This window comes from Periophthalmus magnuspinnatus, chromosome 1 (assembly GCF_009829125.3).
Source record: "Periophthalmus magnuspinnatus isolate fPerMag1 chromosome 1, fPerMag1.2.pri, whole genome shotgun sequence".
Taxonomy (NCBI): Eukaryota; Metazoa; Chordata; class Actinopteri; order Gobiiformes; family Gobiidae; genus Periophthalmus; species Periophthalmus magnuspinnatus.
This window is the reverse complement of record NC_047126.1, coordinates 152501-168134: the sequence shown is the minus strand read 5'-3', so window position 1 is coordinate 168134 and position 15634 is coordinate 152501. Positions and strand designations below refer to the sequence as shown.

Here is a 15634-nt window from a genome sequence, read left to right as displayed (position 1 = left end):
CTGTAAACGTTTGATTCTTTATGAAATGTTTTTATTAAACTTTTGCTGCATTTTTCTCAGAGACATTAATGTGAATGTAACGACCCACAAACCCCAGCTCCAGACCGGATCTAAGACCGGACTCCGGGTCCGGTCTCCGGGTCCGGTCTCCGGGTCCGGTCTCCGGGTCCGGACTCCGGGTCCGGTCTCGGGGCTTTAGCCCTTTAATGACGCAGCTGTACATAAATAAAAAGCTTCAAACTGAACTTTGGTCTTTTCTGTTTTAAACATTTTTTTGGCAAAACCAACAGAACTTTTTCAAACTGAACAAACAGAATCTTGGTGACGACCCGGGACTCAGAACCGGACCAGGAGTAGACGCTTCAGTTCGACTTCGGTCAAGGATCAGACCTGGGTGAGTCCCGGTCCTGGTCCAGGTCTTGATCCTGGTCTTGGCTCTGGTCCTGGTCCCGTGATTGGTTCTGGATCAGTCTTTGGATCCGGTCCAGTACCACCTGGTTCAGACCCACACAGTCCTGAACTCTGAAGGGCGGGTTCACTGTGACCACGCCCCCCGCCACCGCCAGCCCCGCCCCCCGAGTCTCTACCGGGACCCGGTTCAGACGAATCCACTCAAGGAGCCGGGTCCTGGTCCGGTCCAAGTCCAGGCTCGAGTCCTCGCTTGGACCTGCGCAGAGACAAGAGTCAGGTCCTGCTGTCGGATCTGAACCGGATTAAACCGGATCATCGTAATAATAATAAATATATCCACGTCCAGGGCGCCGCCCCGAGCGCCAGAGGGCGCCGCCCCGAGCGCCAGAGGGCGCCGGCCCGAGCACCAGAGGGCGCCGCCCCGAGCACCAGAGGGCGCCACTCTTGTTTCAAGAGTTTAAAAATGAAGGGGGAGGGGCTTGTGCACAGGGGGAGGGGCTTGTGCACAGGGGGAGGGGCTTGTGCACAGGGGGAGGGGCTTGTGCACAGGGGGAGGGGCTTGTGCACAGGGGGAGGGGCTTGGCCGGACTCACCTGGGTCTCTGAAGAGCGTCTCCAGTCGGTTCTTGAGGTCCAGGTCCGGGTCCAGGTCCTGGTCCAGGATCTGGACGTCTTTTACAGCGTGTCCCAAAACCACCTGGACCTCACCAGAGCCAAAGTCGACCAGAACCAGACTGAACAAGACAGAGACAGATCAGGACTAAACCGGGACTAAACCGGGACTAAACCGGGACTCAACCGGGACTAAACCGGGACTCAACCGGGACTAAACCGGGACTAAACCGGGACTAGACCGGGACTAAACCGGGACTCAACCGGGACTAAACCGGGACTCAACCGGGACTAAACCGGGAATAAACCAGGACTAAAGAGGGGACAGTAGGACACAGAGGGACACAGGGGAACAGAGGAGGACACAGGAGGACATAGGGGGACGCAGAGGGACACAGGAGGACATAGGGGGACGCAGAGGGACACAGGAGGACACAGGGGGACATAGGAGGAGCAGAATCGAGGCCGGGACTCACCTCGCGGACACCGGGTCCACTGTCACCACGAACCCGCGGAGCTCGTGCCCGTTGTGCGCGTGCACAGCCACCCGTTTGTGGGTGAGCGCGCTCCAGTGCGCGGGCCCGAGGCCACACCACGCGCCCTGCATCTGTGACGGGCCAAACAGGGTTAAAGCGGGTTGAGGCGGGTTGAAGCGGTCCACCGGGCTATAAACACGCCGTGGTCCGCGCGCTCTGAGGCTCGGCTGGAAACACGCGCAGAGAAAGGTTCCGGGGTGAAGCCGAGTTCCGCTTTATTCCGTTTTATTTCAATAATGAGCTTTTTAGTTAACAGTTTAAAACTGTACCATGAAAAGAGAACAAATATCAACAACGAGCTCATCTGAGATGGACTGACACAAAGTGTGAAAGTGTAAAAGTGTAAAAGTGTAAAAGTATAAAAGTGTAAAAGTGTAAAAGTATAAAAGTATAAAAGTATAAAAGTGTAAAAGTGTAAAAGTATAAAAGTGTAAAAGTGTAAAAGTATAAAAGTGTAAAAGTATAAAAGTGTAAAAGTGTAAAAGTATAAAAGTGTAAAAGTGTAAAAGTGTAAAAGTGTAAAAGTATAAAAGTATAAAAGTGTAAAAGTATAAAAGTATAAAAGTATAAAAGTATAAAAGTGTAAAAGTGTAAAAGTGTAAAAGTGTAAAAGTGTAAAAGTGTAAAAGTGTAAAAGTATAAAAGTGTAAAAGTATAAAAGTATAAAAGTGTAAAAGTGTAAAAGTGTAAAAGTGTAAAAGTGTAAAAGTATAAAAGTATAAAAGTATAAAAGTGTAAAAGTATAAAGTGTAAAAGTGTAAAAGTATAAAAGTGTAAAAGTATAAAAGTGTAAAAGTGTAAAAGTGTAAAAGTGTAAAAGTATAAAAGTATAAAAGTGTAAAAGTATAAAAGTATAAAAGTATAAAAGTATAAAAGTGTAAAAGTGTAAAAGTATAAAAGTGTAAAAGTATAAAAGTGTAAAAGTGCTGTGGTCTGTCCAGTCCACATTTCAAATTGTTTTTGGAAATCATGGACATCGTGTCCTGCCAAAAGGGAAAAGGACCATTTGGATTGTTCTCAGCACAAAGTTCAAAAGCCTCTGTGACGGTCTGGGGGTGTGGTCATGGTCTGGGGGTGTGGTCATGGTCTGGGGGCGTGGTCGTGGTCTGGGGGCGTGGTCATGGTCTGGGGGCGTGGTCATGGTCTGGGGGCGTGGTCGTGGTCTGGGGGCGTGGTCATGGTCTGGGGGCGTGGTCATGGTCTGGGGGTGTGGTCATGGTCTGGGGGTGTGGTCATGGTCTTTTTCAGGGACTTTTGTTTATTTCAGTGAGACAAAGTCACATTCTGCAACAGCGTGTCTTCATAGTAACAGACTGAAGTACTGGACTGTCCTGTGTGTCCAGATCTGTCCTGTGTGTCCAGATCTGTCCTGTGTGTCCAGACCTGTCCTGTGTGTCCAGACCTGTCCTGTGTGTCCAGACCTGTCCCCACTGAAAATGTGGGACACATTTTGAAGGACAAAATACGACAACGGAGACCCCAGACTGATGAGAAGCAGAAGTTGTACATTCAGTAAGAATGAGAACGAAGCAGTTTGTCCTCAGTTCACAAATACTGAGATGTAACGCCGTGGTAAACATGCCCCTGTGCAGCTTTACTGGGACGTGTTGCAGACATCAAATTGAAAATGCGTGAATATTTGCATAAAAACAATAAAGTTTATCAGTTTGATAAAACATGATTAAATATCGTGTCTGTTTTGTTTTTTCAGTTCAATATAAATGGAAAAGGATTTTCAAATCATTGTATTTTTAAGTTTTACACAGCGTCACAACTTCATTGGAAATGTGTTCATACATGTGTTCATGTGTTCATACATGTGTTCATACATGTGTTCATACATGTGTTCATGTGTTCATACATGTGTTCATACATGTGTTCATGTGTTCATACATGTGTTCATACATGTGTTCATGTGTTCATACATGTGTTCATGTGTTCATACATGTGTTCATGTGTTTATACATGTGTTCATGTGTTTATACATGTGTTCATGTGTTCATACATGTGTTCATATATATGTTCATATATGTGTTCATGTGTTTATACATGTGTTGATACATGTGTTCATGTGTTTATACATGTGTTCATGTGTTCAACATGTGTTCATGTGTTCATACATGTGTTCATATATATGTTCATACATGTGTTCATGTGTTCATACATGTGTTCATATATATGTTCATATATGTGTTCATGTGTTCATACATGTGTTCATACATGTGTTCATGTGTTCATACATGTGTTCATACATGTGTTCATGTGTTCATACATGTGTTCATACATGTGTTCATGTGTTCATACATGTGTTCATACATGTGTTCATGTGTTTATACATGTGTTCATACATGTGTTCATGTGTTCATACATGTGTTCATGTGTTTATACATATGTTCATACATGTGTTCATACATGTGTTCATACATGTGTTCATACATGTGTTCATGTGTTCATACATGTGTTCATACATGTGTTCATACATGTGTTCATGTGTTCATACATGTGTTCATATATATGTTCATATATGTGTTCATGTGTTCATACATGTGTTCATACATGTGTTCATGTGTTCATACATGTGTTCATACATGTGTTCATGTGTTTATACATGTGTTCATACATGTGTTCATGTGTTCATACATGTGTTCATGTGTTTATACATATGTTCATACATGTGTTCATACATGTGTTCATACATGTGTTCATACATGTGTTCATGTGTTCATACATGTGTTCATGTGTTCATACATGTGTTCATGTGTTCATACATGTGTTCATGTGTTCATACATGTGTTCATGTGGCAGATACAGTTAAACTTTCATTTCATGTACATTTTATTCATTATTTATCTTTGTCCCACTTTTGTCCCATTTTTTCCCACTTTGGGGTTAAATCCGCCCAGTCCCTCCCAGTCCAGGCTCCTGATCCGGATCAGAGCTCAGGAATCCAGGGCAAAGACCAAGTCCAGACCAAGACCAGACCAGGTCCAGACCAAGACCAGAGAGAGACAAGAATTCAGAGACAGAACCAGGATTAAACCCGGACTATGGCAGACTCCAGTAGCAGCAGCCTCCCAGACTCCACAGAGTCCTCAGTCCAGGACTATGTCAGACCAGGTACTAAACCAGAACTGAACCAGGACTAGACCAGGACTGGACCAGGACTGAACCAGGACTGGACCAGGACTGAACCAGGACTGAACCAGAACTGGACCAGGACTGAACCAGGACTGGACCAGGACTGAACCAGGACTGAACCAGAACTGGACCAGGACTGAACCAGGACTGGACCAGGACTGAACCCAGACTAAACACTTTAAATCAGGACTACAGGATTTAATGCAACGGTTTGTAACTTTGGTCACATGACACATGTCACATGTCACATGACACATGTCACATGTCACATGACATGTCACATGTCACATGTCACATGTCACATGACACATGACACATGACACATGTCACATGACACGATACATGTCACATGTCTCCGCCCCGGAGCCAGGCCCACGGGCCCCGCCCTCCTGTGGGCTCACCACCCGCAGACGGTGTCATAGGGGCCACCTGCAAAGAGGACTGGGCAGAAGTCAGAGACGGGTGTCCCAGTCCACAGACACAGCATCTGGGGACATGAGATGTCCCCTCGCTGGGGGGAGGAGCCTGAGTTTGTGCAGGAGGTGGAGTGTTACAGAGTCGGCCTCAGCTCCACAGCCTGGACCCACCTCCTCCAGAGGGACTCTGCTCCATAGGGAGCAACGTGAGCGGGTCTGGGGTTATTACCCGGACTAAACCAGGTCTAAACCAGGTCTAAACCAGGACTAAACCAGGACTAAACCAGGACTAAACCAGGACTAAACCAGGTCTAAACCAGGTTTAAACCAGGTCTAAACCAGGTCTAAACCTGGTCTAAACCAGGTCTAAACCAGGACTAAAACAGGACTAAACCAGGACTAAACCAGGTCTAAACCTGGACTAAAGCATTGGTGTTTGTCTCCTCTGGGCCTCTGTACTTTGGGGTTTGGTGCAGTTGGTCTGAGCGGCTGCAGGGGGCGCTCTGTGCTGTTTACATGTTTGTTGTTTGCTGTGGCAGCGCTGCGGCTGCTGCAGTGGGAGGAGCCTAAGAAGTCGGCCGTCGCCTTCTTCCTGACGCTGACGGTGCTGGTTTCCATGGCGACCCTGTCCGTCATCAGCGTGGTGTCGTATCTGCTGCTCACCTGTCTGTGCTGCACCATCACCTTCAGGTAAGCCCCGCCCCCTGACCCCACCCTTCACACGCACAAGTGCAGCTGTCCTCACCTGTCCTCACCTGTCACCCTGCACCTGCCCGTAAACCTCTGTCCTCACCTGTCCTCTTGTCCTCACCTGTTCTCTTGTCCTCACCTGTTCACTTGTCCTCACCTGTTCTCTTGTCCTCACCTGTCCTCACCTCTTCACTTGTCCTCACCTGTCCTCTTGTTCTCACCTGTTCTCTTGTCCTCACCTGTCCTCACCTGTTCACTTGTCCTCACCTGTCCTCTTGTTCTCACCTGTCCTCACCTGTCCTCTTGTCCTCACCTGTCCTCTTGTTCACACCTGTTCTCTTGTCCTCACCTGTCCTCACCTGTTCTCTTGTTCTCACCTGTTCTCTTGTTCACACCTGTCCTCACGTGTCCTCTTGTTCTCACCTGTCCTCACCTGTTCTCTTGTCCTCACCTGTCCTCTTGTCCTCACCTGTTATCTTGTTCTCACTTGTCCTCACGTTCTCACCTGTTCTCTTGTCCTCACCTGTCCTCACCTGTTCTCTTGTCCTCACCTGTTCTCTTGTTCTCACTTGTCCTCACGTTCTCACCTGTTCTCTTGTTCTCACCTGTCCTCACGTGTCCTCTTGTCCTCACCTGTCCTCACCTGTTCTCTTGTCCTCACCTGTTCTCTTGTTCTCACCTGTTCTCTTGTTCTCACCTGTTCTCTTGTCCTCACGTGTCCTCTTGTCCTCACGTGTCCTCACCTGTCCTCTTGTCCTCACCTGTCCTCACCTGTTCTCTTGTTCTCACCTGTTCTCTTGTTCACACCTGTCCTCACGTGTCCTCTTGTTCTCACCTGTTCTCACCTGTCCTCTTGTCCTCACCTGTCCTCACCTGTCCTCTTGTTCTCACCTGTCCTCACGTGTCCTCTTGTTCTCACCTGTTCTCTTGTTCTCACCTGTCCTCACGTGTCCTCTTGTCCTCACCTGTTCTCTTGTTCTCACCTGTTCTCTTGTTCTCACCTGTCCTCACCTGTCCTCTTGTTCTCACCTGTCCTCTTGTCCTCACCTGTCCTCACCTGTCCTCTTGTCCTCACTTGTCCTCTTGTCCTCACCTGTTCTCTTGTTCTCACCTGTCCTCACCTGTTCTCTTGTTCTCACCTGTTCTCTTGTTCTCACCTGTCCTCTTGTTCTCACCTGTCCTCTTGTCCTCACCTGTCCTCACCTGTCCTCTTGTCCTCACTTGTCCTCTTGTCCTCACCTGTTCTCTTGTTCTCACCTGTTCTCTTGTTCACACCTGTCCTCACGTGTCCTCTTGTTCTCACCTGTCCTCACCTGTCCTCTTGTCCTCACCTGTCCTCTTGTTCTCACCTGTCCTCACGTGTCCTCTTGTTCTCACCTGTTCTCTTGTTCTCACCTGTTCTCTTGTTCTCACCTGTCCTCACCTGTCCTCTTGTCCTCACCTGTCCTCTTGTCCTCACCTGTTCTCTTGTTCTCACCTGTCCTCACCTGTCCTCACGTGTCCTCTTGTTCTCACCTGTCCTCACCTGTCCTCTTGTTCTCACCTGTCCTCTTGTCCTCACCTGTCCTCTTGTCCTCACCTGTTCTCTTGTTCACACCTGTCCTCACGTGTCCTCTTGTTCTCACCTGTCCTCACCTGTCCTCTTGTTCTCACCTGTCCTCACATGTCCTCTTGTTCTCACCTGTTCTCTTGTTCTCACCTGTCCTCACCTGTCCTCTTGTCCTCACCTGTCCTCTTGTCCTCACCTGTTCTCTTGTTCTCACCTGTCCTCACCTGTTCTCTTGTTCTCACCTGTCCTCACCTGTCCTCTTGTCCTCACCTGTTCTCTTGTTCTCACCTGTCCTCACCTGTCTCTCTTTTGTCTTCCAGAGTTTACAAAGCCGTGGTCCAGGCTCTTCAGAAGTCGGACGAGGGACATCCCTTCAGGTACAGACTTTTAGACTGGTGAGGTCAGGATCAGAATCGTGTATTGATACTTAGCAGTGACATCACACTGGGGGTGTTCTACATGTGTGCCTATGGTGGAATGTTCAGCAGCTCCCATGGTGACACAATGCACACATTTATTTATTTATTTATTTATTTATTTGAAGGACAGTGTGCAGATGCATTAAAAAGATGGCTGCACCAGATTTAGCAAAATGCTAATTTCCATCTGTAGTCCTTTGTCACAAACAAGGTCTCTTTTATCTGTGTTTTATTCTGAAGGTCTCTTTTATCTGTGTTTTATTTTGAAGGTCTCTTTTATCTGTGTTTTATTCTGAAGGTCTCTTTTATCTGTGTTTTATTTTGAAGGTCTCTTTTATCTGTGTTTTATTCTGAAGGTCTCTTTTATCTGTGTTTTATTTTGAAGGTCTCTTTTATCTGTGTTTTATTCTGAAGGTCTCTTTATCTGTGTTTTATTCTGAAGGTCTCTTTATCTGTGTTTTATTTTGAAGGTCTCTTTTATCTGTGTTTTATTCTGAAGGTCTCTTTTATCTGTGTTTTATTTTGAAGGTCTCTTTTATCTGTGTTTTATTCTGAAGGTCTCTTTATCTGTGTTTTATTTTGAAGGTCTCTGTTGGAGCGAGACCTGGAACTAACCCAGGACTCGGTCCGACAGTTCTCGGATCAGACCCGGATTTACCTGAACCGGATCCTGGTCCAGACCCGGAGACTCCTGTTAGTCCAGGACCTCGTGGACTCCCTCAAGGTACAAGTACTACTACTGCGAATACTACTACTGCGAATACTACTACTGTGAATACTACTACTGCAAATACTACTACTGTGAATACTACTACTGTGAATACTACTACTGTGAATACTACTACTGCGAATACTACTACTGTGAATACTACTACTACTATTGCTCCTCCTGCTTGTTTTATTTTGTTTTATCTTGTTTTATTTTGACGTTTCTGTTTTGCAGTTCGCTGGAGCCATGTGGATCCTCACGTTTATCGGAGCCGTGTTCAACGGCCTCACACTGCTCATCCTCGGTCAGAACACGCAGAGAACACGCAAATACAAAGAGAACACACAAAGAACACGCAAATACAAACACAACACAGAACACGCAAATACAAACACGCAGAGAACACGCAAATACAAAGAGAACACGCAGAGAACACGCAAATACAAATAGAACATGCAAATACAAACACAACACAGAACACGCAGTTAAAAACACAACACACAGAACACGCAAATACAAAGAGAACACGCAGAGAACATGCAAATACAAACAGAACACAGAACACGCAAATACAAACACGCAGAGAACACGCGAATAAAAACACAACACACAGAACACGCAAATACAAACACAACACACAGAACACGCAAATACAAAGAGAACACGCAGAGAACATGCAAATACAAACAGAACACAGAACACGCAAATACAAACACACAGAAAACACGCAAATACAAACAGAACATGCAAATACAAACACAACACACAGAACACGCAAATACAAAGAGAACACGCAGAGAACATGCAAATACAAAGAGAACACGCAAATACAAAGAGAACACGCAAATACAAAGAGAACACGCAGAGAACATGCAAATACAAAGAGAACATGCAAATACAAAGAGAACACGCAGAGAACACGCAAATACAAATCCCGTCCTCCTGTATCCCTGTGTGTCAGATGCCCTCCCCTGTGTCTGACTCTTCTTGTTTGTGTGTGTACTTGTGTGTTTACTTGTGTGTTTGTGTTTTTAGCGGACGTGGCGGCGTTTACTGGACCTCTGCTGTACCAGAGGAACAAGGTGAGAGCGCCCCCTGCGGTATCAGAGCGCCCCCTGCGGTATCAGAGCGCCCCCTGCGGTATCAGAGCGCCCCCTGTGGTATCAGAGCGCCCCCCACGGTATCAGAGCGCCCCCCGCGGTATCAGAGCGCCCCCTGCGGTATCAGAGCGCCCCCTGTAGTGTGGAAAGTGGTAAACAAAACATACGCTCAAAATAAACTCTAAATAAATAAAAAATAAACCCCAGATGTTTTAAAAACATCCTGACTCTTCGGTCACTACCGGTCACTCGTGTCGTTCACTCGTGTCGTTTCCTGACTCTTTGGTCACTCGTGTCGTTCACTTGTGTCGTTTCTTGACTCTTTGGTCACTGCCGGTCACTCGTGTCGTTCACTCGTGTCGTTTCTTGACTCTTTGGTCACTCGTGTCGTTTCTTGACTCTTTGGTCACTCGTGTCGTTTCTCGACTCTTTGGTCACTCGTGTCGTTCACTCGTGTCGTTTCTTGACTCTTTGGTCACTCGTGTCGTTTCTTGACTCTTTGGTCGCTGCCGGTCACTCGTGTCGGTCACTCGTGTCAGTCACTCGTGTCGTTTCTCGACTCTTTGGTCACTCGTGTCGTTCACTCGTGTCGTTTCTTGACTCTTTGGTCACTGCCGGTCACTCGTGTCGTTCACTCGTGTCGTTTCTTGACTCTTTGGTCGCTGCCGGTCACTCGTGTCGTTCACTCGTGTCGTTTCTTGACTCTTTGGTCACTCGTGTCGTTTCTTGACTCTTTGGTCGCTGCTGGTCACTCGTGTCCTTCACTCGTGTCGTTTCTTGACTCTTTGGTCACTCGTGTCGTTTCTTGATTCTTTGGTCGCTGCCGGTCACTCGTGTCGGTCACTCGTGTCGTTCACTCGTGTCGTTTCTTGACTCTTTGGTCACTCGTGTCGTTTCTCGACTCTTTGGTCACTCGTGTCGTTCACTCGTGTCGTTTCTTGACTCTTTGGTCACTGCCGGTCACTCGTGTCGTTCACTCGTGTCGTTTCTTGACTCTTTGGTCACTCGTGCCGTTTCTTGACTCTTTGGTCACTGCCGGTCACTCGTGTCGTTCACTCGTGTCGTTTCTTGACTCTTTGGTCACTCGTGTCGTTCACTCGTGTCGTTTCTTGACTCTTTGGTCACTCGTGTCGTTTCTTGACTCTTTGGTCACTCGTGTCGTTTCTTGATTCTTTGGTCGCTGCCGGTCACTCGTGTCGGTCACTCGTGTCGGTCACTCGTGTCGTTTCTTGACTCTTTGGTCACTCGTGTCGTTTCTCGACTCTTTGGTCACTCGTGTCGATCACTCGTGTCGTTTCTTGACTCTTTGGTCACTCGTGTCGTTTCTCGACTCTTTGGTCACTCGTGTCGTTCACTCGTGTCGTTTCTTGACTCTTTGGTCACTCGTGTCGTTTCTTGACTCTTTGGTCGCTGCCGGTCACTCGTGTCCTTCACTCGTGTCGTTTCTTGACTCTTTGGTCACTCGTGTCGTTTCTTGACTCTTTGGTCACTCGTGTCGTTTCTCGACTCTTTGGTCACTCGTGTCAGTCACTCGTGTCGTTCACTCGTGTCGTTTCTCGACTCTTCTTCATGGTGAATCTCTCTGAGGTCGAGCGTTTGAAGAATTTAAAACAAAAATATATAAAAAGTTGATACTCGTGATTGGACGTTTGTTCCTGACGTGGTTTCACGTGTCGCCTCATGAAACGAGAGAGAGTGAAAGTACAAAAGTACAACAATTTGAAGGTAGTAGAAGTATAAAAGTATTTGTTTTGTCTCTGTCACAGACTCAGGTGGATGAGTTTGTGGAGCGCGCTCAGAACAAACTCCAACTGCTTCTGCTCCGGTCAGTGCTACGCCCCCTGTGGACAACGTCTGTACTGCATCTGACAACTTCTGGGTTTTACTACTACTACAACTACTACTACTGCTACTACAACTACTGCTACTACTACTACTACTGCTACTACAACTACCACTACTACTACTGCTACTACTACTGCTACTACAACTACTACTACTACTACTACAACTACCGCTACTACTACTACTACTACTGCTACTACAACTACTACTACTACTACTACAACTACCGCTACTGCTACTACTACTACTACTACAGCTGCTACTACTACTGCTACTGCTACTACTACCACTACTACTACTACTACAACTACCACAGCTACTACTACTACTACAGCCACTACTACAGCTAGTATTACTGCAAATACTACAATTACTGCTACTACAACTTCTGTACTTACGCATACGTGCCCTTTACACATGTACGTATACACGTGCACTTTCCACACATGTATTTATACACGAGCACTTCACACGTGTACTAATACACATGTGCACTTTACACATGTGTACATATACACACATACACTTTACACATGTACTTATACACACGTGCACTTTACACACGTGTACTAATACACACATGCCCTTTACACATGTACTTATACACGTGCACTTCACACGTGCACTTTACACATGTGTACATATACACATGTGCACTTCACATATGTGTATTTATACACACGTGCACTTTACACATGTGTACTTATACACACATGCACTTTACACATGTACTTATACACGTGCACTTTACACACGTGCACTTTACACATGTGTACTTATACACACGTGCACTTTACACATGTGTACTTATACACACGTGCACTTTACACACGTGCACTTTACACATGAGCACTTTACACATGTGTACTTATACACACATGCACTTCACACACGTGTACTAATACACATGTGCACTTTACACATTTACTCATACACACGTGCACTTTACACATGTGCACTTTACACATGTGTACTTATACACACATGCACTTTACACATGTACTTATACACACGTGCACTTTACACACGTGCACTTTACACATGTGCACTTTACACATGTGTACTTATACACACATGCACTTTACACATGTACTTATACACACGTGCACTTTACACATGTACTCATACACACGTGCACTTTACACACGTGCACTTTACACGTGCACTTTACACATGTACTTATACACATGTGCACTTTACACACGTGTATTTATACACGTGCACTTCACATGTGTACTCATACACACGTGCACTTCACACATGTACTTATACACACGTGTACTTTACACATGTACTTATACACATGTGCACTTTACACACATGTACTGATACAAATGTGCACTTTACACATGTGCACTTTACACATGTGTACTTATACACACATGCACTTTACACATGTACTCTTACACACGTGCACTTTACACATGTACTCATACACATGTGCACTTTACACATGTACTCTTACAAATGTGCACTTCACACATGTACACATACACACATGCACCTTACACATGTACTCTTACACACGTGCACTTTACACATGTACTTATGCATACGTGCACTTTACACATGTACTTATACACACGTGCACTTTACACACATGTACTTACACATGTGCACTTTACACATATACTTATACACACGTGCACTTTACACACATGTACTTACACGTGCACTTTACACATGTACTGATACACACGTGCACTTTACACACATGTACTTACACATGTGCACTTTACGCATGTACTTATACACACGTGCACTTTACACATGTGTACTTATACACACGTGCACTTTACACACATGCACTTACACATGTGCACTTTACACATGTACTGATACACACGAGCACTTTACACATGTGTACTTATACACACGTGCACTTTACATATGTACTTATACACACGTGCACTTTACACACATGTACTTACACATGTGCACTTTACACATGTACTGATACACACGTGCACTTTACACACATGCACTTACACATGTGCACTTTACACATGTACTGATACACACGAGCACTTTACACACATGTACTTACACATGTGCACTTTACACATGTACTCATACACACGTGCACTTTACACACATGTACTTACACATGTGCACTTTACACATGTACTGATACACACGTGCACTTTACACACATGCACTTACACATGTGCACTTTACACATGTACTGATACACACGAGCACTTTACACACATGTACTTACACATGTGCACTTTGAGTACATGTGTAAAGTGCACATGTGTAAGTACATGTGTGTAAAGTGCACTTCACACATGTGTACTTATACACACGTGCACTTTACACATGTACTCATACACACGTGCACTTTACACATGAGTACTTATACACACGTGCACTTTACAGATGTGTACTTATACACGTGCACTTTACACATGTACTTATACACACGTGCACTTTACACACATGTACTTACACATGTGCACTTTACACATATACTTATACACACGTGCACTTTACACACATGTACTTACACGGGCACTTTACACATGTACTGATACACACGTGCACTTTACATACATGCACTTACACATGTGCACTTTACACATGTACTGATACACACGTGCACTTTACACACATGTACTTACACATGTACTCATACACACGTGCACTTTACACATGTGTACTTATACACACGTGCACTTTACACATGTACTTATACACACGTGCACTTTACACATGTACTTATACACACGTGCACTTTACATATGTGTACTTATACACATTCACTTTACACATGTACTTATACACACGTGCACTTTACACATGTACTCATACACACGTGCACTTTACACATGTACTCATACACACGTGCACTTTACACATGTACTCATACACACGTGCACTTTACACATGTGTACTTATACACACGTGCACTTTACACATGTGTACTTATACACACGTGCACTTTACACATTGTACTTATACACACGTGCACTTTACACATGTGTACTTATACACGTGCACTTTACACATGTACTTATACACACGTGCACTTTACACATGTGTACTTATACACACGTGCACTTTACACATGTACTTATACACACGTGCACTTTACACATGTACTTATACACACGTGCACTTTACACATGTACTTATACACACGTGCACTTTACATATGTGTACTTATACACATTCACTTTACACATGTACTCATACACACGTGCACCTTACACATGTACTCATACACACATGCACTTTACACATGTACTCATACACACGTGCACTTTACACATGTGTACTTATACACACGTGCACTTTACACATGTGTACTTATACACACGTGCACTTTACACATGTGTACTTATACACACGTGCACTTTACACATGTGTACTTATACACACGTGCACTTTACACATGTGTACTTATACACACGTGCACTTTACACATGTGTACTTATACACGTGCACTTTACACATGTACTTATGCACACGTGCACTTTACACATGTGTACTTATACACGGGCATTTTACAGATGTACTTATACACACGTGCACTTTACACATGTACTTATACACACGTGCACTTTACACATGTGTACTTATACACACGTGCACTTTACACATGTACTCATACACACGTGCACTTTACACATGTACTCATACACACGTGCACTTTACACATGTACTCATACACACGTGCACTTTACACATGTGTACTTATACACACGTGCACTTTACACATGTGTACTTATACACACGTGCACTTTACACATGTGCACTTATACACGTGCACTTTACACATGTACTTATGCACACGTGCACTTTACACATGTGTACTTATACACGTGCACTTTACACATGTACTTATGCACACGTGCACTTTACACATGTGTACTTATACACGTGCACTTTACACATGTACTTATACACACGTGCACTTTACACGTGTACTTATACACACGTGCACTTTACACATGTACTTATACACACGTGCACTTTACATATGTGTACTTATACACATTCACTTTACACATGTGTACTCATACACACGTGCACTTTACACATGTACTCATACACACGTGCACTTTACATATGTGTACTTATACACATTCACTTTACACATGTGTACTCATACACACGTGCACTTTACACATGTACTCATACACACGTGCACTTTACACATGTACTCATACACACGTGCACTTTTATATATTTATATTCATGTTTT

General features: G+C 44.8%; 2 protein-coding genes across 2 annotated transcripts in view; one reads left to right on the top strand and one right to left on the bottom strand.

Annotated features, from left to right (window-relative positions):
* Nucleotides 1-50: 50 nt before the first annotated feature.
* On the bottom strand, nt 51-1696 carry gemin6 (gem (nuclear organelle) associated protein 6). The gene is made up of 3 exons (XM_055222592.1): nt 1499-1696; nt 1001-1144; nt 51-660 (listed from the first exon to the last, which is right to left on the bottom strand). Exons 1-3 carry the CDS (start codon nt 1627-1629, stop codon nt 378-380), a joined length of 558 nt encoding a protein of 185 aa, XP_055078567.1. The 5' UTR covers nt 1630-1696; the 3' UTR covers nt 51-377.
* A 2870-nt stretch (nt 1697-4566) lies between these two features.
* Nucleotides 4567-15634, top strand: part of LOC117378279 (reticulon-3-like) — an 11142-nt gene continuing 74 nt past the window's right edge. The window contains exons 1-7 of the mRNA XM_033974863.2: nt 4567-4675; nt 5652-5802; nt 7672-7728; nt 8356-8494; nt 8714-8783; nt 9515-9561; nt 11346-11404. Of these exons, the coding sequence (XP_033830754.2) occupies nt 4606-4675; nt 5652-5802; nt 7672-7728; nt 8356-8494; nt 8714-8783; nt 9515-9561; nt 11346-11404 (593 nt within the window). The 5' untranslated portion in view covers nt 4567-4605. The remainder of the gene's footprint in view (nt 4676-5651; nt 5803-7671; nt 7729-8355; nt 8495-8713; nt 8784-9514; nt 9562-11345; nt 11405-15634) is intronic.

What these genes read in the sequence shown, in the direction of transcription:
- gemin6 (XM_055222592.1), bottom strand. Translation starts at nt 1,629, where the DNA reads ATGCAGGGCGCGTGGTGTGGCCTCGGGCCCGCGCACTGGAGCGCGCTC. An exon ending in GTGGACCCGGTGTCCGCGAG is followed by an intron (nt 1,145 to 1,498) that starts GTGAGTCCCGGC and finishes TGTCTTGTTCAG; the next exon opens with TCTGGTTCTGGTCGACTTTG. An exon ending in CTCTTCAGAGACCCAGGTGA is followed by an intron (nt 661 to 1,000) that starts GTCCGGCCAAGC and finishes CGCAGGTCCAAG; the next exon opens with CGAGGACTCGAGCCTGGACT.